The 22,039-nt window shown below is 46.5% G+C and overlaps 2 protein-coding genes and 1 pseudogene across 4 annotated transcripts; all 3 read left to right on the top strand.

Moving 5' to 3' along the window:
* LOC119352009 overlaps window positions 1–10,405 on the top strand; it is a 96,373-nt pseudogene extending 85,968 nt beyond the window's left edge.
* Window positions 10,406–15,799: 5,394 nt separating this feature from the next.
* On the top strand, window positions 15,800–16,834 carry LOC119351998. The gene is made up of 3 exons (XM_037618760.1): window positions 15,800–16,549; window positions 16,659–16,754; window positions 16,817–16,834. The coding sequence occupies exons 1-3, from the start codon at window positions 15,800–15,802 to the stop codon at window positions 16,832–16,834; spliced, it is 864 nt and encodes a 287-aa protein (XP_037474657.1).
* A 577-nt stretch (window positions 16,835–17,411) lies between these two features.
* Window positions 17,412–19,926, top strand: LOC119366033 (aspartate--tRNA ligase 1, cytoplasmic-like). Of its 3 annotated transcripts, none has more exons than XM_037631702.1 (7): window positions 17,412–17,802; window positions 18,171–18,458; window positions 18,549–18,659; window positions 18,749–18,802; window positions 18,886–19,222; window positions 19,322–19,436; window positions 19,517–19,926. In XM_037631702.1, exons 2-7 carry the CDS (start codon window positions 18,177–18,179, stop codon window positions 19,641–19,643), a joined length of 1,026 nt encoding a protein of 341 aa, XP_037487599.1. In that variant the 5' UTR covers window positions 17,412–17,802; window positions 18,171–18,176; the 3' UTR covers window positions 19,644–19,926. The 3 variants fall into 3 exon arrangements, with proteins under 3 accessions (XP_037487599.1, XP_037487606.1, XP_037487592.1); XM_037631709.1 differs by having other exon boundaries at window positions 17,412–18,458; window positions 18,886–18,965; window positions 19,098–19,222; XM_037631695.1 differs by having other exon boundaries at window positions 17,412–18,458.
* The last annotated feature ends 2,113 nt before the right edge of the window (window positions 19,927–22,039 follow it).

The following is a 22,039-nucleotide window of genomic DNA, read 5'->3' as shown; positions in this document are numbered from 1 at the left end:
TATATATATCTCTCTTAAAACGGCCGCATAGAAGGTGTTCACAATACTTGAAGGCACAAGTATAAAAAAGGCCACTACAGTTTATCAAAATATTACTTTATAATTACATATGCTATCATAACATAGCATCTTTCGGGCACTGCGTCTCTATTACACGAGCGCCTTCAAGAACTTCCTGAAAATAGTGCTCGGAAGGTACTCGGCTTTTGTCCGAATCTCGGGACGCAACAACGGTGGTCTCCATCTCTGCCCAGTATGTCTTAACACAGGCAAGAGCCATCCTAGCGCCCTCTACGCATGCTGACCTCTTCATTGCATTTATACGCGGCACCGCGTCAAGGAATTGCTGCACTAAGCTGAAATAACTCTTCAGCTCCGATCTCCCCGGCCACAGGTGACCCACGACGTACTTCATGGCGAGTCCAGACAACCTATTCAGTTCGGCCCATTGAGCCAAACGATCATCCACTGCCAGTGGACGCTCTGGATTGTGAAACTGCGACCAAAAAAGCCTTTCCACTTCGCGATCTTTCTGATCTCGAAAGTGTTCGGTCGCATCAGCAGCACTCGCTGCCAAATCCAGATAGGTATCCTCCACACTCCACATCCGGTCCAACGGAGCAAACTTCGGGTCGCAAAATTTCCTTTGCAGCATAAAGGGCTTTCCAGCCGCAATCTATTCGGCCTGACGCAGCTCCTCCTTCGCAGCTCTCATCGCAGAGCGCGCGTCCTTGGCATCGGCAACGGCCTTCTCTAAGTCCGTCTGTTTCGCCTGGTCTTCTTTTTCAAGAAGTCTGCAACGGTCTGTAGTGCTATTTAACTTTTCGGCCATCTCGGCCATCTCTTCCTTGCTTCGGCAATAAGCAGCCTGTTCGGCTCTCAGCTCTTCAAGGGCTTTCCTGGTGGCCGCATCACTCTCGCTGGCTTGTTCTTTAGCTCGGGCAAGTTCTGCCTAAGACTCTCCACGGCGGCCGCTCCATCTTTGTCAAGCACATACATCGTAAGACACAGGCATAAAACTGTTCTTACCTGATGCCGCCCAAGGAATTACATACCTTGAGCCTCATCAAGCCGCTTATTAACAAGCGTGATGTCAGCATCTGCCACGTCCAGTTGCCGCTTTAGTTCGGCAAAATCATCAGTTCGGCTCGATTCCGGACACCCTGCCGCCTATATTCAAAGGCGACATCTTAGACCTGGGATTATGATCCTCCGCATGCCGTCATTTCTTGACGATGCGCAGAGTCTCAGGGGCTACTATCTACATAGGGCGCATCTTATTCATGCGCAACTGACAAAAGTATACATTATCTAATGTACCTCGAAACCCGTCAGTAAACTTTTGACGGCCTCATACAATCCGCTTTCTGCGGACGAAATCCTTTCAATCACCGTGCCCATCAATGCGCGGTGCTCCTCTGAGATAGAAGCTCACCCCAGCAGAATCTTTAGCTCCTCCGGCCGAGCACCAGGCGTTGCCGGACTTGTCCTATGGCCTCCTTCGAAGGCCGGACGCGGAGAGCCTTGGGGGCCACATAGCTATCTTCCGCCCCTGCCGGATTTGGAGAAACCCTCCGCGACGACACCTCAGGGTCGCCCGCCTCGCTAGGCGGTACGGAAGGGGGAGGCGTCCCGCTCTCCATCATCTCCGGAAGAAGATCCCCCGAAGACGAGCTCTGCTGAGAAGGGCTGAGGTTCGAGCTACAAGGTAAAATTTCGGTTAATCTTCTCAGATATAAATCAAGGATTTCCCTCATCCCTCAAAAGGAAAATCTTTTCTCCACTTACGGCTCGCTGGAGGGCTGATCCCCTTGAGGGCATAGTCTGGCCGAGGAACTCCCCGGCGCCGGACCCTCTGATGAGGATTTTCTCCCGCGTTTCGAGACCATGGTTTCCGGGTCGTCAAAGGCGGCTCTCTTCTTCCCCTTAGGAGAGGAATTGTCGGTTCCTCCCTTCGGAGTAGCCTCCTTCGAGGAGGCCATAGCTTCCTTGTCCTCCCCCTCCAAAGGCATTATCTCCAGCATCCTGACCAGCACGGGATCCGGCCTGGTTTCAGGAAGGGGGGCCGGACACCTGATCAGCTTTGCCTTCGCTATCCACTCCTGTTTAAAAGGACGGCTCTTTTAGGGGCAAGTTTATGACAATTATACGGATAGAAGGTCCGGGCACAAGGTTGCTTACTTGAGTATCCGGGCGATTGCGGCTTAGACCTGCATCCTCAGTTAAATCCGGACACATCTCTTGTGATCGAAGAACAGTCTATACATCTCCGCGGGCGTTGCGCCCATAAAGTTCTGGAGAGCTCGCGGTCCCTCTGGATTAAACTCCCACAGGCGAAGGGGGCGACGTTTGCTGGGCAATATTCAGCGAATCAGCATGACCTGCGTCACCTTGACCAGGTTGAGGTTTCCTTCTAAGAGATCCCTAATGCGGCCCTGCAACAGGGGCACGTCTTTGGATAACCCCCAATCTAATCCTTTGTTGACCCATGACGCTAGCCGTGGTGGGGGACCCAAGCGAAAGGCAAGAGGCGCCACCCATTTGGCGCTCCTGGGAGCGGTGATGTAGAACCACTCTCGTTGCCACAAGCCGAGCTCCTCTTGAAAGGAGCCCTCGGGCCATGGAGCATCGGCATTCTTACTGATGACAGCACCTCCGCACTCTGCATGTCGTCCCTCGATCATCTTCGGCTCCACTCCGAAAGTCTTGAGCCATAATCCGAAGTGAGGAGTAACACGGAGGAACGCTTCACACACGACGATGAATGAGGAAATGTGGAGGATGGACTCCGGGGCTAATTCATGAAATTCCAGCCCGTAATAAAACAGCAGCCCCCTCACGAAGGGATCCATCGGGAAGCCTAACCCCCAAAGGAAGTGATACATGAACACTACGCTCTCACCGGGCTAGGGACTGGGAATAGCCTGCCTTTGAGCAGGCAACCTATGCGGAATTTCGGCGGTCAGGAACTTAGCCTCTCTCAACTTTAGCACGTCCTCCTCCGTGACGGAGGAGGGCATCCATCGGCCTTGGAGGTCGGAACCGGACATTGTCGCAGGTCCGAAGCGCCTGGAATCTGGAGCCTAGGGTGTTGGAACTCGAGGCGACGGGCGAACTCGTTTTGAGATTGGAGAAAGGAGTAAGGCCTTGGTCTCTTTATAAGAGGTTGAATACCAGGAGCCCTCCCCGTAACCATTTGGGACTCGCCTTTAATCAAGAAAACATGCTAACGGGCACGATTGGGTTACCCATGTCCGTATTGATGAGAATCCCGTAAAAGGGGGGCACACGATCTCTGCTTTGACAAGACGTGCCAAGGAAACCGCCTCGCAAAACATGCTGAGGTGGAAAAGTAAAAACGATTCGAGTAAAGGACTTGGCTGTAGTGTGATGGCGCACTACAGAATACGTCAGCAGATTTGATTTGTGTTAATATTATTCTCTCTATGGCACTATGTGGAAGCTTATTTTGCAGAACCGGACACTACTCTTGGTGATTACAATCTTCTATGAAGGACTTGGAGGAGGAACCCGCCTTGCAATGCCGAAGACAATTTGCGTGCCGGACTCGTCGTCATTGAAGCCTGGTTCAGGGGCTACTGAGGGAGTCCTGGATTAGGGGGTGTTCGGGTAGCCGGACTCCTGGACTATGAAGATACAAGATTGAAGACTTCGTCCCGTGTCCGGATGGGACTTTCCTTGGCGTGGAAGGCAAGCTTGGCGATGCGGATATTCAAGATCTCCTACCATTGTAACCGACTCTGTGTAGCCCTAACCCTATCCGGTGCCTATATAAACCGGAGGGTTGTAGTCCGTAGGACATAATCAACTCCATACACAACAATCATACCATAGGCTAGCTTCTAGGGTTTAGCCTCCTTGATCTCGTGGTAGATCTACTCTTGTACTACCCATATCATCAATATTAATCAAGCAGGAGTAGGGTATTACCTCCATCGAGAGGGCCCGAACCTGGGTAAAACAAAGTGTTCCCTGCCTCCTGTTACCATCCGGCCTAGACGCACAGTTCGGGACCCCCTACCCGAGATCCGCCGGTTTTGACACCAACAATATGTTTCTCATATATGGAGGTGACAAAGAGCTCATCGTAAATGGTTACGTTGATGCAAGCTTTGACACTGATCCGGACGATTCTAAATCGCAAACCAGATACGTGTTTACATTAAACGGTGGAGCTGTCACTTGGTGCAGTTCTAAACAAAGCGTTGTGGCGGGATCTACATGTGAAGCGGAGTACATAGCTGCTTCGGAAGCAGCAAACGAAGGAGTCTGGATGAAGGAGTTCATATTCGATCTAGGTGTAATACCTAGTGCATCGGGTCCAATGAAAATCTTTTGTGACAATACTGGTGCAATTGCCTTGGCAAAGGAATCCAGATTTCACAAGAGAACCAAGCACATCAAGAGACGCTTCAATTCCATCCGAGATCTAGTCCAGGTGGGAGACATAGAGATTTGCAAGATACATACGGATCTGAATGTAGCAGACCCGTTGACTAAGCCTCTTCCACGAGCAAAACATGATCAGCACCAAAGCTCCATGGGTGTTAGAATCATTACTGTGTAATCTAGATTATTGACTCTAGTGCAAGTGGGAGACTGAAGATAATATGCCCTAGAGGCAATAATAATGTTATTATTTTATTTCCTTATATCATGATAAATGTTTATTATTCATGCTAGAATTGTATTATCCGGAAACATAATACTTGTGTGAATACATAGACAAACCAAACGTCACTAGTATGCCTCTACTTGACTAGCTCATTAATCAAAGATGGTTATGTTTCCTAACCATAGACATGTGTTGTCATTTGATTAACGGGGTCACATTATTAGGAGAATGATGTGATTGACATGACCCATTCCATTAGCTTAGCACCCGATCGTTTAGTATGTTGCTATTGCTTTCTTCATGACTTATACATGTTCCTATGACTGAGATTATGCAACTCCCGTTTTCCGGAGGAACACTTTGTGTGCTACCAAACGTCACAACGTAACTGGGTGATTATAAAGGAGCTCTACAGGTGTCTCCAAAGGTAGATGTTGGGTTGGCGTATTTCGATATTAGGATTTGTCACTCCGATTGTCGGAGAGGTATCTCTGGGCCCTCTCGGTAATGCACATCACATAAGCCTTGCAAGCATTGCAACTAATGAGTTAGTTGCAAGATGATGTATTACGAAACGAGTAAAGAGACTTGCCGGTAACGAGATTCAACTAGGTATTGAGATACCGACAATCGAATCTCGGGCAAGTAACATACCGATGACAAAGGGAACAACGTATGTTGTTATGCGGTCTGACCGATAAAGATCTTCGTAGAATATGTAGGAGCCAATATGAGCATCCAGGTTCCGCTATTGGTTATTGACCGGAGATGTGTCTCGGTCATGTCTACATTGTTCTCGAACCCGTAGGATCCGCACGCTTAAGGTTTCGATGATAGTTATATTATGAGTTTATGAGTTTTGATGTACCGAAGTTAGTTCGGAGTCCCGGATGTGATCACGGACATGACGAGGAGTCTCGAAATGGTCGAGACATAAAGATTGATATATTGGACGGCTATATTCGGACACCGGAAGTGTTCCGGGTGATTTTGGAGAAAACCGGAGAGCCGGAGGGTTACCGGAACCCCCCCGGGAGAAGTAATGGGCCATATGGGCCTTAGTGGAGAGAGAGAGGGGCAGCCAAAGGTGGGCCGCGCGCCTCCTCCCCCTGGTCCGAATTGGACTAGGAGAGGGGGGGCGGCGCCCCCCTTTTTTTCTCCCTCCCCACTTCTTTCCCCCTCCTAGTAGGAGTCCTACTCCTACTAGGAGGAGGACTCCTCCTTGGCGCGCCATAGGGGCCGGCTGGCCTCCTCCCCTTGCTCCTTTATATACGGGTGCAGGGGCACCCCTAGACACACGAGTTGATCCACGTGATCATATTCTTAGCCGTGTGCAGTGCCCCCTTCCACCATAATCCTCGATAATATTGTAGCGGTGCTTTGGCGAAATCCTGTGACGGTAGTACATCAAGATCGTCACCACGCCGTCATGCTGACGGAACTCTTCCCCGACACTTTGCTGGATCGGAGTCCGGGGATCATCATCGAGCTGAACGTGTGCTAGAACTCGGAGGTGCCGTAGTTTCAGTGCTTGATCGGTCGGACCGTGAAGACGTACGACTACATCAACCGCGTTGTCATAACGCTTCAGCTGTCGGTCTACAAGGGTACGTAGATCACACTCTCCCCTTGTTACTATGCATCACCATGATCTTGCGTGTGCGTAGGAAATTTTTTGAAATTACTACGTTCCCCAACAAGTACGTCTCCGTTAGAGCGGTGTGGAGGCACAATGCTCCCCAAGAAGCCACTAGGGCCACTGTATTCTCCTCACGCCCTCACGCAATGCGAGATGCCGTGATTCCACTATTGGTGCCCTTGAAGGCGGCAATCGGACCTTTACAGACAAGGTTGGGGCAATCTCCACAACTTAATCGGAGGCTCCCAACAATACCACGAAGCTTCACCACAATGGACTATGGCACCGTGGTGACCTCAACCATCTAGGGTGCTCAAACACCCAAGAGTAACAAGATCCGCTAGGGATAGGTGGGGGAATCGAAAATCTCTTGGTGGAAGTGTAGATCGGGGCCTTCTCAACCACTCCCGAGCAAATCAAGTTTGATTGGCTAGAGAGATAGATCGGGCAAAAATGGAGCTTGGAGCATTAATGGAGCTTGAGGGGGAAGAGGTAAGTCAACGGGGAAGAAGGGGACCCCTTTTATAGTGGGGGCAACAATCCAACCGTTGCCCCACTAAACAGCCCCGCAGAGGGCAGTACTACCGCGGGAGATAGCGGTACTACCGATGGGCTAAGCGGCACTACCGCTTCCTTCGGCGGTACTGCCGCGCAGAACAAAAGGGTAAAGGGAAAGAGGGAACCGGGCGGTACTGCTGCGGAGGAAGGGCAGTACTACCGCAGCGAGGTACCGCACAATCCGACATAGAAGAAGACCCCTCGAATCGACGCGGTAGGGACCTGGCAAGCCAGCGGTAGTACTGCTGTGGAGTCACCGACAGTACTGCCGCTGCGGAGCGGTACTGCCGCTTGTGACCCCTCAGCGGTACTACCGCTGGGTACCACGGTACTACCGCTGGGACCCAGACAAAGCCCACAAGAAGAGAGAAGATCTCTCCATAGAAGCGGAAGGGCTCGGAGGGTGAGAAGCAGATGTGTACGTGTTGATTCCACCCAAGCAAAACCAAAGCGGACCCCCTCTTGATAGTACGGTGCTCTCTACGCAACTAGTCCACCGAAAAAGAAACGAAAGAGCTACACCGTCTTGAATGACACTCCGAGGGGAAGAAATCATCTCGTGCCAAGGATGAATCTCTGAAATGCTCAAAGCACACGATTAGTCCACAAACACGTTGTCATCAATCACCAAAACCACATCGAGAGAGATATGCCTCAACAACAGGAGAGTGGCGATTAGATTTTTGGGGAGTGTCCTTGTGCGACTGTTGGATTCTTGTTCTGCGAACAGCGACATCACCAACGACGAGTTCCCCAACGACGACTTCTACCCCGACGTCAACGACCTCTTCACGGACATGACGGTCGGGACATCTACACCTTCTGCTACTGCGTCGTATGCCATCTTTTCCTCATTGTTAGGGCTAGCATTTGGTTTATTGCTAGTAGCGCTTGACATGGATATGATGCATTTTGCTTATGATTTTGATTGCATGACTAGCCTCAACGAATTGCTGCTAGTTTCACCACTATATTGCTATTCATGTTTTATCCACTATTTTTCTGGATTAAACTAAACAGGAAAATGCCTAATTATTCAACACCTATATCCAGCAATCAACAATTAATGGGATATGCTAATGCTCATTTGTCAATTGCAATTATCATCCAGAACCATCTTGGAGCATTTTCTAACTGTTGTAATAATCCAAAAAATAAAGAATATATGAAAGCTCTTATCTTGTAGAGTATATCAAAATAGTTGGTCCTTCAAAGCCCAGGTTTAAAATATGCGTGTCTCGTAGAGGCAGAATATTCTTTCAGTGGAAAATATGGCCTAAATATTCCACAGTGTATGTGCCAAATGTGCACTTTGAGTGGTTCAGAAACAAGTTATTTTTCTTGAGGATCTCCATAACTAAAGTCAAGTGTTTCGTGTGCTCTTTAGGTGTCTTGCTAAAAACCAAAATATCATCAAAGAACACCAAGACAAATTGTATTAAATAGGGGCCAAATAGTTTGTTCATTATGGCCTGGAAAGTAGCAGGAGCCTTAGTGAGACCAAATGGCAAAACCAAGACCTCAAAAAGCCCTAAATATCTTCTGAATGCATTTTTATGTATGTCCACTGGTTTCATTCTAATATGGTGATAACCTGATTTTAAGTCAAGTTTACTAAAGATAGCTGCTCCATGCAATTCATCCGACGGGTTTTCTATTACAGGTATGGGAAAATTATTCTTAATAGTCTAAGCATTTAACTTTCTGTAGTCTATACATAATATTCATGTACCTCCTTTCTTCCTAACAAGTATAGCAGGTGATGCATAGGGGCTCATGTTGTGTTCGATAATGTGCCTGGAGAACAACAATTTTATTTGTCGTTCCATTTCTTTTCTTTTCTTTTGCAAATGAGGGACTCTATATGGTCTGACATTGGGAGGTGTGGAGTTGTCCTTGAGTGGAATGGTATGATCACAATCCCTAGGAGGTGGTAGTTCAGTTGGTTCTTTGAACAAGTCTTTGTACTGTTCCATAACCTGTAAAAGTCCTCTTATGGTTTTTGAGCAAGCTGCATGGAAGTACACATATAACCGCTTGAAGTGGTCATGAATTGTGTGCTCATGGTAAAAACCCACTACTCCTTTAGAGCACATTTTATCTATTTTCTCTATAGAAATTAATGTTGGTGCCTCTGTAGTTGTGCAATCTAGGAATGTAACAAACTCCTTTCTGTCCTTGTTTAATGTGACAATCCTAACATCAAAGTCTATGGAGAGAGGGTTGTGTTTCTTGAGGAAATCACAACTAAGGACCACATCATACCCTTGCAATTCCAATACTGTGAGGTCATTGGAAAATTCCTCGTTGCAAATCCAGAAGTTAGTGTTGGGAGCAAAGGCTCTAAAATTAGGTGAGCCCCCACTAACTACTGTCACTTTCTTTTTTGGGGTATTGATCAAGGGGCAATTGGTCTTCAGTGCAAACTTAAGGTCAATAAATGTATTGATACTACCAGTGTCCACAAGAGTTACTCCTTCCCCGAATCAAAATGTTGACTGCTAAACTAGATTTAGAAGTATTGCTTGAAATTGGCTGTGCAGATATGTTCATGCACTTGTCTGAAGCATCCATGAATTGCCCTTCGAAAGAGAGAACTACAGATTGTGCATCTTCTTCAGGAGAAATCTCTTCTGTGTCATTTTCACTGGCAATAGCATGAAAAGCAGGAGCTTGTTACATTTATGGCATGGGAGCCAAGGTCCATTACATCTCCAAAAATCCTTGGTTTCCTTGTTGTTGATGGTGGTGAACAAGTGACCGTTGAGGCAGCTCGACCGTTTATCGTCACTTAAATCTTTTGATGCCAGCCGTACATTTTCGAGGCACTCAAGTCTTCAACATCAGTGTTGCGATGCTGTTAGGGTCTTTACACCCTCCTCCATGGGTGCGCCGATGGGGCTCGGCCGATCGAACCCATAATGCCTTCTGCCGCCGACTGTGACCTAGGAGCAACCGTGGTCGTCAACAGGTTCGGGGCGAGGGTCAACTCCAACTCAGTGTTGGTGGCGCTGCTGAACTCGCAGTGCACGGAGCTGGTGGGGAAGACATCGTTGCTGCTGACGCTGGAGGGCACCATGAGCTGCAACAACATCACCATCGAGAACTGGGTTGTAGCCTAGTGGCAAGGACACAATGGTGTTTTCTTGCAGACCAGAGTTCGAGTCCCGCCGGAAGCGAATTTCCGCAATATCACCCGGATGGGCTCCTTCTATAAAATATGTCCTGGGTGCCACGGAATGACGCGTTGGTGCGGGACCTTGAGCGCTTCCTCCTTGAGCTTCAGAATCTCAGGTCGCTACAGTCGTTGTTCCTCTTCCATGTCCTTCGCGCCCAACACCCGCCGGGTCCTGGTCTGCTGCGTCCCACCACACGCTCTTCGGTGAGGAGGTCAAGCTCACCGCCGAGGCCGACGGCTCCAAGCGCGTCGCCATGCCACCGTCACACTTCAGAACTACGCGCACAGGCCCGAAGGCGCCATCCACGACATCGGGCGCCTCCTCGTACCCCGCATCATGCCAGGGGACTTCAACCGCCACTGTAGCCTCGTCGCAATCTCCAATTTTCTTTAGCTGCTCCACGAGGGCAAAAACGGAGTGGGTAACACGCAGCGGTGGGACTTGGGCACAAGCATACGAGAGAGAGGGAGTGGGGGGAGGGGTCAAAGTGACGTGGCAATGATGATGAGGCAGTCAACACGGTCAAAACCGCTCCACTGAGTCAAAACCGAGTGGGGGTTATTTTCGAACCAGGTTATTGGTTCAAGGTGTTAGACGACCCATTTTAAAGTTTGAAGTTGAATATTAAACCGGGTGACAAGTTAAGGGTTATAAATACCCCTGAAAAAGAGTTAATGACTGTAAATGTGGAGTTTTCTCTTTTAAAGATGCGTCCGCCAGACATAGTTTCCAATTGTTGTTATTTTTTGTTGGAAGCTTTGTGAAACAAAAATACTACACACGTGAATCTTTAGAGGGGGTTACGGACTCCTTCCTCCTCATTAAACCTGCCCCCCCCCCCTCATTTTCAGCTGGGTGGGGCCAGCCCTCCCCCTTAATCCAATCATGGTATCTCACCTCAAATCCACCACGTAGTATGCCAGTAAACTTCCGTGAGTGTATGAAACAAAAAAAACTTCCATGAGTGTAAGATTGCTCTGTGTGAAATGATTGTATCTATTGATTTTTTGCGAGGTTCATGCAATATTTTCGCTCGTTTAGAGTGCATGTTTTGGGTGACAGCAAACAACTGCCAAGTAAATTATTGCCCACATCACTTTAAGCATCTCCTCGAAACGTTGTGCTGAGCTCGACACATTTGCGAGTCATCAGAACTCTCCGTGTTGTGTGTTGTGGCATGAATATACTGAGAGCCTGAGCAACCTCATATTCTGGAGCTAAGCTAACCAATAAACACGAACATAGGTAGTACTTATTTGTAACCCAAAATATTAGTAAAACTAATTTTCCTATAAATCCTACTAGACTGTGTTTGTTAAAACTAGGCATTGATTATGTTTATCCAAAAACACTAGATGTCAACTCAGTGTCCTTCTTTTTTTAAAGGAGAATTACCCATGGCCACTGCATCAAAATGATGCATGTAACCATCTTTATTAAGTTATTCAATAGAGTCTGATAAAAAATACAAAGATCAACCTAGAGTCATCTTCGAGGCGAACAAAGTCGCTATACCTACAAGTATAAAGATGTGTCATGACCGCATCAAGGGACACCATCTAATCCAGTGACCTCAAGAAGTTACCTGCCTGGCAAGCTGAGAGCATCAAGCAGTTTAGGTGTCCAACAACGCGCACCGCATGTGCGTGCTCTAGGATCCGCCGCTGCCACCTTCCGTCGTCCCATCTTCAGGATGGATCATTGCATAGACATTGCCAGGCCCATCTACCGTCGAGGACACCACGACGCCAGACAACACCACTAGCATGTGCACATCCATCAAACCGCGTCCAACGCTGAGACTCCAATGCTCCAGGACGCCGAGACCATCCGTCTTCAATGCAGTAGATGCAGCACCGCCCCACCTGTTGGCCCCTCAATGGAACCTCTGCTCCAAAACAATGCCCTCGAGAGGGAAAATGGCACCATAGTCTCCGTCATCCTCCGATCCAGGAGAATCGGATAGCGTTTCCCCGGAACAGATGCCCCTAGAGGAAGAGGGGCACACCATCTGCACCTGCCAACGAACCCAAACTGTTCTCACCATCACAAAGCTCTCTTGGCGACACCTTTAGGAAAAACATGACACCATGAGCGATGTCACCGCCACCACAGTTAGAATTTTCACCCGAGATGCAATGAGGTGGGAAGAGGTAGGGCGGACACGAACGACGTGTCCAAGAAGAATATCGGCACTCGCAGGTGTTGTTGTCATGGCTGGCCGGAACTGACCAGGGAATTATCCCGATCTAGATCCCAACCTCCTGCTCCGCCCACAAACTGATGATCGGCTACCTAGCCAGCATAGCCAAGTCCGGCGAGATTGAAGCGCACCTAGACGTGACTGTAGGCAATGGAAAAAACGGCGTCGTCAGTCGCTGGAGCATTACTACCATGGCCCAAACCCGATGTTGGTACATCGGCCACCCAAGCTGACCTCTGGCAGCCCGCTAGCCCCATGGCGGCATTGGATGGGGAACCCTCACCAAAGGGAACGCCGTCCATGATCCATGGATCGCAGCGCCATAACAATGTCGCGCAACCGGAGAAGGGCCCTACTGTCGCCTTCCTCGGAGCCATTCGGACTTTGCCGGAGGGCGCCTCAGGCAGCAGCGAGGGGAGGAAGGTGCGGCGGGGAGGAAGGGACATCGGGGTGAGGTAGCAGCAGCGCTAGATCGCGAGTTCCTTCTGGTCGCCCGTGATGCGTTCCTGCTGAAGTCGCTCTGATCCGTTTTTAATGGAGCGGTATGCTCGATAGGATCAAATGGAACCAATAATGTTCTCAACATCCTTCCTACGTGATTCTTGATGCCTAAACAAGTGGTTTTTGTGTTGTTTCCTTGATGTTTGATACCATCTTCATAAATGTAGACCATGAATAATATATGCCATCAATAAGATAATAACCCATTTTAATTGATGTCCATTGACTTCAAAGTTCACCGGTGGTGCTTTCCGGTAGTTAGCATTGCAAATAAATGAGATCCTTGCAACACATTGGGGTCATTATGAGATCCTGACAATCAAAAATAGGAATGCCAAATACATAGATCATTTGACGACACAACTTAAGAATTATTGTTGCATCTTTGCAATGGGCTTTGCATTGGCCATGCCATGCCATAGGAAAATTCTTCCACTTCTAATGCATGCAATCGATACTTCCAAGCATACCGGGAAAGTCATTTGATGCACATATCTGCAGAAGCTTTGTAGTGACAACTTTATTTGATGCTCGGAGACACCTCTCTCCGAATATATCGATGATAACCTTCATAGATTTTTTTAACTTTTAATAATTGTGCTATCTGCAACTCTGATTCAACCATCAATAGAATTAGCTGGACAATCATATGCAATCATGCGTACCGACGGCGCAACCTTCTTCAAAGTACTCCCTCCAGTCCCTTTTACTATGCATATTAGCTTTGACCGAAGTATAAATTTGTGAAGTTGATCAAGTTTGTACAAAAAATATCAATGTTTTAATACCAATTCAATAACATTACATGCAATAGAATATATTTTCATATTATATTTATTTGATATTGTAGATGTTGATAGTTTTTATATAAATTTGGTCAAAGTTTATAAAGTTTGGCTTGAGAGAAATCTAAAATGCGGACTAAAAGAGAACGGATGGAGTACTATGACAAGTTGACCAACTAAATTCCTTTTTTGCACGAAGTATGAACAACTTTGGAAGATGGAAGTACCTTTCATGATCTTGTGACATGCCCCAAGGCTATAAGAGAAATTTCGAATTTCCCTGGGGAAGAGTTGTCTATTTATTCCGGGAGGGGTTGGTTGCTTATTATGTTAGATCAGCTAAGTTCGTCGTGGCGTGAACAAATTGTATTTATCTTCTGAATAGCTTGGCACTTAAGGAATTATTTAATTTTTGGAAAGGGATTGGAATCCATTTCAGCCTCTGTTAATTTCATGAAGAACTATTGGTCCTCGTTTGTGTCTTGCCACTTCACGACCTAGATGGGTTTTCTAATAACAATAAGGGCAAAAGGGGTTGTGGATGTAGTGAAGGCTACTACTAATCTTGAGAGGAAGCAAGACGTTTGGCAAGCCACACGTGCGGAGTGTATAAGGTTCAATGTCGACACAAGTTTTGTGGAATGTATCAATGCTACTAGCGTCGGGTCGTTGCCAGAAACTCATCAGACGATGTCATTATCTCGTTGTGGGATCTTATTGGGATTTGTTCCAATGTGGAGGAAGCATAGCTTCTGGCGTGTTTTGCAGGTCTTTATATTGGATCACCCTTCAGAAAACCCACTATTTTGGAATCTAATTGCTCCTTTGTGTTCTCTTTCCTTGCTATTGATAGGTTTCACAGGTCTAACCTAGTTAATCCGAAAAAGGAAGCATATGCTATGATTGGGCTTTTTCAGCATCTTAAGACTTCCAAAATCAACCATGGTGCTACTATGGTGACACATGAGATTACAAAATTTAGTTTTACTAAAAGATTGTATGGTGTTCTTCTTAATTATATCCCGCCCAGCGTGGCGTATGCTGTAATAAATGATTGTAGTAACTTGACTCCTTGATTAATATATGGGGATGTTTTTCAAGAAAAAAGAGCTTCCACAACATCTCTAATGGACTTGAACAAATCTCGCGACATTCAAAAGTTTCTCTGAAAAGATTAATGTCCAGACAGTGAATTCTATCCAAAAGAATCCTCCATAAGTTTATCATGCCTTACCTACTTGTTCCGACGAACTACCACAGGCTCGGGCACTGAGCCACCATGCATGGGCCTCTTATTTATATAATGTTCGAATACAACGTCATTGCAATCTCAAAATCATTGTCATCGTCTGACGATGAGTCATTGAAGAACAAGCGAAGTCATATGCGAAAAATACATGTACGGACAATTACATCATCGACAAACTTCGAAATTCTTTATCACATAAATATGGTGAGGAATTTAGTCAAGCACCTTGATGGCCTCATGGATACCGTACGAGAGCAAGAGATGACGAGCGGGTGGCGGAGGGGAGGAGGAGCAACAGTGTGGTGGGTGGCGGAGGGGAGGAGGAGGAGCGCAGGCGGCCGTGCTCGACGGTGGTTCGGTTGGTGTGGACAGCAACTCTGTGCGGCAAGCCAACGGGTAGGGGGGGGGGGTGACGGCGGCGGTGGTGATGGCGAGGTGGCGGCGTGGCGGGGCACTAGGCGGACCTCAGGGCGCACGTGGGAGGACGAGGCGAGGTGAAAATTCAAGTTGTTAGCTCCCGCCAACGTTTTTTAGGCCAATTCACACTCTATCAGGAATTTTTTGGAGAAAGGGATCCACCGGAGAGCAGAACCGAATTTCTTACTCATTTCATAACAGTTTGCCAGTTCAAAAAATATGTTAATTCCACGGTGAAAAACAAATAAACACACACATCTGTGATTTTTTTTCTTGACCGGTAGTGCCTGAGATCAAATGTGGAAGTCGGTTGTACATTTATTTTTTCGGTTGGACCTTTTTTCGGCACGGTCGCCTGGCTCGAGCCGCACCACGCTTGGCAAGGTCGCTCGGCAGAAGCGAGTCTTGCTACAAAACGGTCTGTCTCGCGGGCAGCGGGATCGCTTCCCCCGTGCTGCCGTCGCCGGAAACAGAAACGGGAAAGACCCCCATTGTCTTCCCTCCAGTTCGCTCGTGACCCCTCATTGCAAAGAAGTTCGCCAGCGATCCAGTCCAGGCAAAAGGCGCTCGCCGGGGAATACGAGAAGCAGAATACGGCCGAGGTTGCCCGCCGGTACCAAAAGCAGTCGGCGATGGTGGTTCCCACGGGCGGGGCAAGCGCGGAGGCCGAAAATCTTCGCCAGAAGCGGTTGATGGGCAAGAAGGAAGAGGGCTCGCCGACGGCGGCGGCCGACGCCAAGATTCTTCCTCAGAAGCGCCCGCCGGGCAAGAAGGGCGGGGGCTCGCCGACGGCGGCGGCCGACGCCAGGATTCTTCCTCAGAAGCGCCCGCCGGGCAAGAAGGGAGAGGGGTCGCCGCCGGCAGCGGCGGAGACCAAGAATCTTCTTCGGAAGCAAATGTTGGGCAAGAAAGGAGAGGGCACGCCGACTGCAGCCCCGGACGCCAAGAATCCTTACCTGAAGCAGCCGGCCGGCGAGAATGCAGTTGGCTCGCGGACGGCCTCCGCGGACGAAACCTCTGACGGCGAGCAGTTGCTGAGCTTATCTGAAGCTCTGTATTCGAAGAGTTACGGTGATGTACCGGTGGAGGTGTTCATGACTGTGCCGGTCCGGCGGCCTCTTGACCGGCTCAATCTGGCAGATATCAGCCGTGAAGCCGCAGGCAGGATTGTGCTGGTGCAGGGCTTTGCGCAGACGATAAAGAAGGTGAACAAGAACATTACTCTGGTAGTCCTCAGAGAGGGTTTGAGCAGTATCAAGTGTGTCGTGTTGGCGGATGATCTGGGGATATGCGAGGACATGGTTACTTTCATCCGGAAGCTGAATAAGGAAAGCTTTGTTGAAGTTGAAGGACTAATTGAGACGATGCGTGGCACCCAGCAGGTCGGTCTGAAGCAATGCTGACAATATGCATGTACTCCGTATTTTCTGCTGACAATGTTTTGTATTTTGCGTAGTGAAAAATCTTATCCGTGGTTGTTCACGTTTTCAGATTCGAGTCAAGAAGCTATACTGTATTGACGAGGCGGGTGGACTCCCATTTCAGCTCGAGGATGCAGCCCCAGGAGCACATAAACAGTTTGACACGGTGAGCCGTCCAAAAAGTGTTAACTTGTTGTTGATGCTCCATGTTTCTTGTGTGATATGAAGCATTTGCTCGGCGGCTGATGCTTAGGTCTAGCACCTAGTAGTAGTAGATACTGACCAAATGTTTGATTTGATTTGCAGCAAGGAAAAAAGCTAGCCCATGTTTCCCTCAGTGTTCGCTTGAACTCAAGGTTCTTTGATCTCAGGATTAGGGTCAGTCAGGCTGTCTTCTGGATTCAGAGTGAAGTAACGACTGTAAGTACTAGCACTTTATGTTCAACTTAATACTACATCCTACCCATTGCCTGATAGTGCAGCTAACTTAGCTATTATCTTAGGGTCCAGTTCAGCAAATTTTCTGATGTGACACTGAGTTAATAAGAAGAGTAGAGTATTTGGTTACGGTAACATAGCGCACAGCTTAATTAATAGCAAAACGATCCAGTGCGGGTGCGTCGCAGAAAAAGGAAAAAAAAAATGTGTCTAGGGCACATCTAGATGTGCTCTACTTATTGCACATCTAAATGAGTGAATCAAGTATAAATAGAAAAAAAAAAAGAAAATATCCACATGAATCTCGACGTAAGATCAATGACATAAGACTTAGATGTGCAATACTTATGGCACATCTAGATGTGCTTTAGTGATGTGCCCAGACACAAAAAAAAAAATACCCATCCCGTTCGACCCTATCTTCCTCCATCCATCTCCCTCGCTCTGCTCTCTTGTCTCGCCGGCAGCGGTGGCGGCTCCGACGGGCGGCGCCATCCAGGGAGCCACCCGAGTCGTGGGCAAATCCGGTTCCCGCAAGGAGACGGCGCCAGTCCGGTCGTCGGCTACCTCGCCGCCACACCACTTCCCCGGCGCCCCGGCAAGCTCCCCACGCCAACCCCTCGCCACAGCCGCCCATCTACCCCGGCGCCGCTCCTCCACCAACCCCCTCGACACCGCCGCACTTGTACCCCCCCTGTCATGGAAACCCCCTCTGCTAACCACCCCTTGTGGAATACTTTTTTTCTTGTTGCGGGGGACCCCTTGTTGAATGCATCGTATAAGTTTCTGCTTTCAAATGAATCTTCAGCAGCTGTAATTTATTTAGCTCGAATTTGCATTGCTTGGCAATTCCCACTTTGCGTTCTGCATTCGGGAGTTCCTGATTCAGCGTGTATGTAGATGTCATGTGCAAAAGTAGCCTGTGAAACTGACTTTTGAACAGTTTTTGGTGACCTCAACATAGCAGCTTAATGCCTACAAAATGTACTAGATTTGATTCTGTTAATCTACTACAAAATGGACCAGGAAGGCTCATCTATTGGCTTTCCATCAATATTACTCCTATGTATTTCTTACAATTGTGAGCACAAATACATGTAAAAGTATACTGCTAGTATTGATTTATCTGTTGGAACGCATGCAGCATTTCATGCAGTTTATGATCAAAGGGGGATTCATGTGTACCCATACCCCCAAAATTACTGGAGTTAGTGAGGGAGGATCAGCGGTCTTTAAGGTGAACTACTTCAAAGAACAAGCGTCCCTGGCACAGTCACCCCAACTCTATAAACAAATGCTTATCAACGGAGGAATAAACCGAGTGTTTGAGGTCGGTCCTGTTTATCGCGCAGAAGATTCAAATACTCACAGGCATCTTTGCGAATACATAGGTCTTCATGCAGAGATGCAAATCAAGGAGCATTATTTTGAGGTAATTATTCCAGAAAGAAATGTTGTTATTACACCCTTTAAAAATTGCTGCTGGCAGTACTGACACTAGTGTACTACTACTAAATTACAGGTTATAGATTTCGTTGATGCGCTGTTTGTTGACTTATTTGATCACCTGGCCAAAAACTGTTCAGAGATGCTGGACATAATACAAGAACAATACCCCTGTGAAAGACTGAAGGTAAACTTAAATTTTATTTTTATTCTTTTTGTACTAGTAGTATGTTCATATGTCAAATTAGTGTGCTGAATTGTGTCTTATCATCGCAGTACCTTCAGCAAAATGTGAGGCTCAAATACTCCGATGGAATCAAAATGTTACAAGTGCGTTATTGTTCCAACCATTAAATTTTATGGTTTGTCATGTCGGATATTGTATTTACAGTTTGTGGGTCTGACATGTGCAGGAATCGGGTTTTCCAATCCAAGAGCCACAAGACTTAAACAATAAGGCGGAGCTAATGCTAGGGAAACTCGTCCTTGAGAAGTTGTTTTGTCCCAAACTTATTCTTTTCTGTGCTGACCTTGGATTAGGATTATCATTTTTTTGTTTGTTTTGCAATGTGATGTACTGTGTACCCGCAATATGCAGTTCGTCTGATCAACTTTTGCAACATAGGTACAAAACAGATTTCTTCATATTGTACGAGTTTCCATTGGCAGTCAGGCCATTTTACACAATGCCGTCCGGGCAAGAGCGTAATCCTGGTAGTTACAGTAATTCCTTCGATGCTTACATTAGAGGTATGCCCTTTTGGATTCTTATATGGAAAAGGGATATGCAGGTGTTTCTTATTTGATAATTGTACTGAGTTGCTTTGTCATCGTTTTTGTTTCTTGAAGGCCAAGAAGTCCTTTCAGGTTCTCAGAGGATCCACAATAAGTCGTTGCTGATTAAAAGGATAGATGAGCGGGGATATATCAAAGCAATCTTTCAGCAGTTCACGGATACTTTCGGGTATGTGCCTTCTACTACTAGTAGTTCAACTCCTCGTTATGGATAATTATAAAATATATATTCTCTGCATTCTCTTGTAGGTGCGGAGCACCACCGAGAGGAGGTTTCGGAGCTGGACTCGAGCGGCTTGTGATGCTTTACTTAGGAGTGCCGGATATTAGAATTGCTTCACTTTTTCCGCGTGACCCTGGCCGCCTGGTTCCCTGATTAATTGTATTATAATTCCTTTAGTCTTTTTCAGTGCCGGATATTACAATTGATTCAGCGCCTGGCTCTCTCTGTAGTTACCTTAGTCTTTTTCAGTGCCGTTGCTTCACTTTTTCGGTGCGACCCTAAGTGCCTGTCTCCCTGAGGCCTTGTTTGGTTGTAGGGGAACCAACCCCCTAGTGGAATTAATCCCTTGTCACCCAATCCCTGTGGGGGTTGATCCCCATCAAATCCTGCTATGTATCCTTTATTTGGTTAATTATAATCCCCGTCACCCCTGTCATTCAACGGTTGCATTTAAAGTAGGATTATTTGAACTGATCATAGAATACATTTTGAAACTGATCATCCAAGTATTATCATACCATGTGATGATTCAAATTCCATAAATATAGCAGAAGTTTTAAGACCTTTCACAAGTATATCAGTAGTTTTAAGCATTCGGGACATTTGATGAGATATTTCACAAGAACTAACTAGTGGCAGAATTCAAATAATCACTGTGCACAATTTGACCACAACAAAACAAACAACTAGGTCACCATAAAAAACTGTCGGAAGTTCAATTCCAACAACATAGAACTAGCTTCCCACATACGAGAAAATCAGTTACTCCTTTCCTTGGTGAGTAAATGGCGTTGAGCAGTTAGTGATAACTCAAGCATGCACAAAAAGATACAGAGCATGTAGACCAACAAGTTGCAATTGCAATGCTGGGTAAAGAGCAGGAGATAGAAAGAAAAATCTCTACAGGCTGCATCTTTACATTTTCCATGCAAACTTGCTACAAATTATACAATGTCAATGTCAATTATATTTTTTTGCGAAAAGTCAATGTCAATTATATCTTCACAAACAGGAGATAAATAATAGCCTGTACTATGTCAATGTTATACAAAAGATTACAAGCAAAGCAAAGAAATTAAATAGATAGATGCATGCAGTCTCTTCACAAGAGTACAGTACAACCAAACTGTACCAGTACACACACTAAGAACAAACATATTTATTTATTACTACCAACTAGCCGAACTTGCCCAAGATTCAGAAAAGAGGCTTTGTGCTGCTGCTTATGATCTTAACATGTGAATCAGACCTTGACAAAATATCCTTGCGAGGTAGGGTAGGATTTGTGCCAGGGCAAGAAAAAAGGAGAGGGACGGTAGAACTAATTTTCCTTAAGTGGAGAGTGATTTCCGTGCAAGATAAGGCCAACTTATCTAACATAACAGGCCATCACAAGTAAGCAGCGACCGCAAAGAAAAGTGACAACAAAAATATCACAGCACATACCAGTGGTGAAATAACTTATCTAGCAGACGAAGTAGATAAGTTATACTCCCTCTGTCCCATAATATAAGAACGTTTTTAACAGTACACTAGTGTCAAAAATGCTCTTATATTATGGGACGGTGGGAGTATTACACAACTTCACAACAAATCAAGAATCAAGTGTCCATGGAAACAGAGGTGACAAGTAGACCTAGCAAGACTGACTCGGTAAAAAGATGCTCGTACAAAATTAAATGTTTATACAAGGAGGTAATGACCAAGCATACAGTGAGTGACTATGTAGTAGTAGAAGAATATTATGCATGAAACAACATAGATGTATGCCTGAGTCAAGCTAGTCTAGCCAGCTGCCTTCTTAACCACATGATGTGACTTGATTGATCAACGCTGAGGAAAATCTCTCTTTTTTGTTCATTCATGGAAACATCGAAAGCATATACCTTTTCTTCAGTAGTTAGCTCTTCCATTTCATTCGCCACAGCAATGCATTTCTTGATTGAAAACTCATCTACATAAGCCCTGGTTCTCTCTATTGCTGCAGCTTCCTCCTCAGCTTGCTTGGTCTTCATGGCAATATAGCTCTTCATCATCCCTACAACATCAGCTTGCTTGCGCTTCTTGGGCTCCTTTTCCACTCTCTTCCCCAACGTACCTTGAAGCTCCATAGGATCTTTTCCAACCTCCTTTTCTAGTTGTTGGGTGGAGATGCTTATCTCGTCATCATCATCAACCACTCTCTCTCCAATATCCAGAAAGGTGCTCTCTCTCGGAAGGCTCATTGACATGATCAACTTGAGTAAGATGCTTAAGGTAATAACGATCTGCTGAGTGTTAGTATGACGAGAGTATTGAAGATTTATTTATGGAATTGTCTCATTAATATTCGGAATAGGTTCGAGAGGAACTGGAAGCGTTTCAGCATCACCGGAAGGGTTTCCGAGTTTATCGGGCAATACTGGGTTTTACCAATAAATAATATATAGATGGAAAATGTTTCTGAAGGAGTTAGATTAATAATAAAAGGCTCTACTAATTTTTAGGAGGCTTTATATTTAATTTAATATCAATGGCTCTTAAAAGACCAAGAGATGAAAGGCAACTTG

This window comes from Triticum dicoccoides, chromosome 1A (assembly GCF_002162155.2).
Source record: "Triticum dicoccoides isolate Atlit2015 ecotype Zavitan chromosome 1A, WEW_v2.0, whole genome shotgun sequence".
Lineage (NCBI taxonomy): Eukaryota > Viridiplantae > Streptophyta > Magnoliopsida > Poales > Poaceae > Triticum > Triticum dicoccoides.
This window is presented reverse-complemented; position numbering and strand designations above follow the sequence as displayed.

Coding starts and splice junctions, on each gene's coding strand:
- LOC119351998 (XM_037618760.1), top strand. CDS start 15,800: ATGGTGGTTCCCACGGGCGGGGCAAGCGCGGAGGCCGAAAATCTTCGC. Junction 16,550..16,658: donor CGATGCGTGGCACCCAGCAG/GTCGGTCTGAAG, acceptor TCACGTTTTCAG/ATTCGAGTCAAGAAGCTATA.
- LOC119366033 (XM_037631695.1), top strand. CDS start 18,165: ATGCAGCATTTCATGCAGTTTATGATCAAAGGGGGATTCATGTGTACC. Junction 18,803..18,885: donor ATGGAATCAAAATGTTACAA/GTGCGTTATTGT, acceptor TGACATGTGCAG/GAATCGGGTTTTCCAATCCA. Junction 19,437..19,516: donor CAGTTCACGGATACTTTCGG/GTATGTGCCTTC, acceptor ATTCTCTTGTAG/GTGCGGAGCACCACCGAGAG.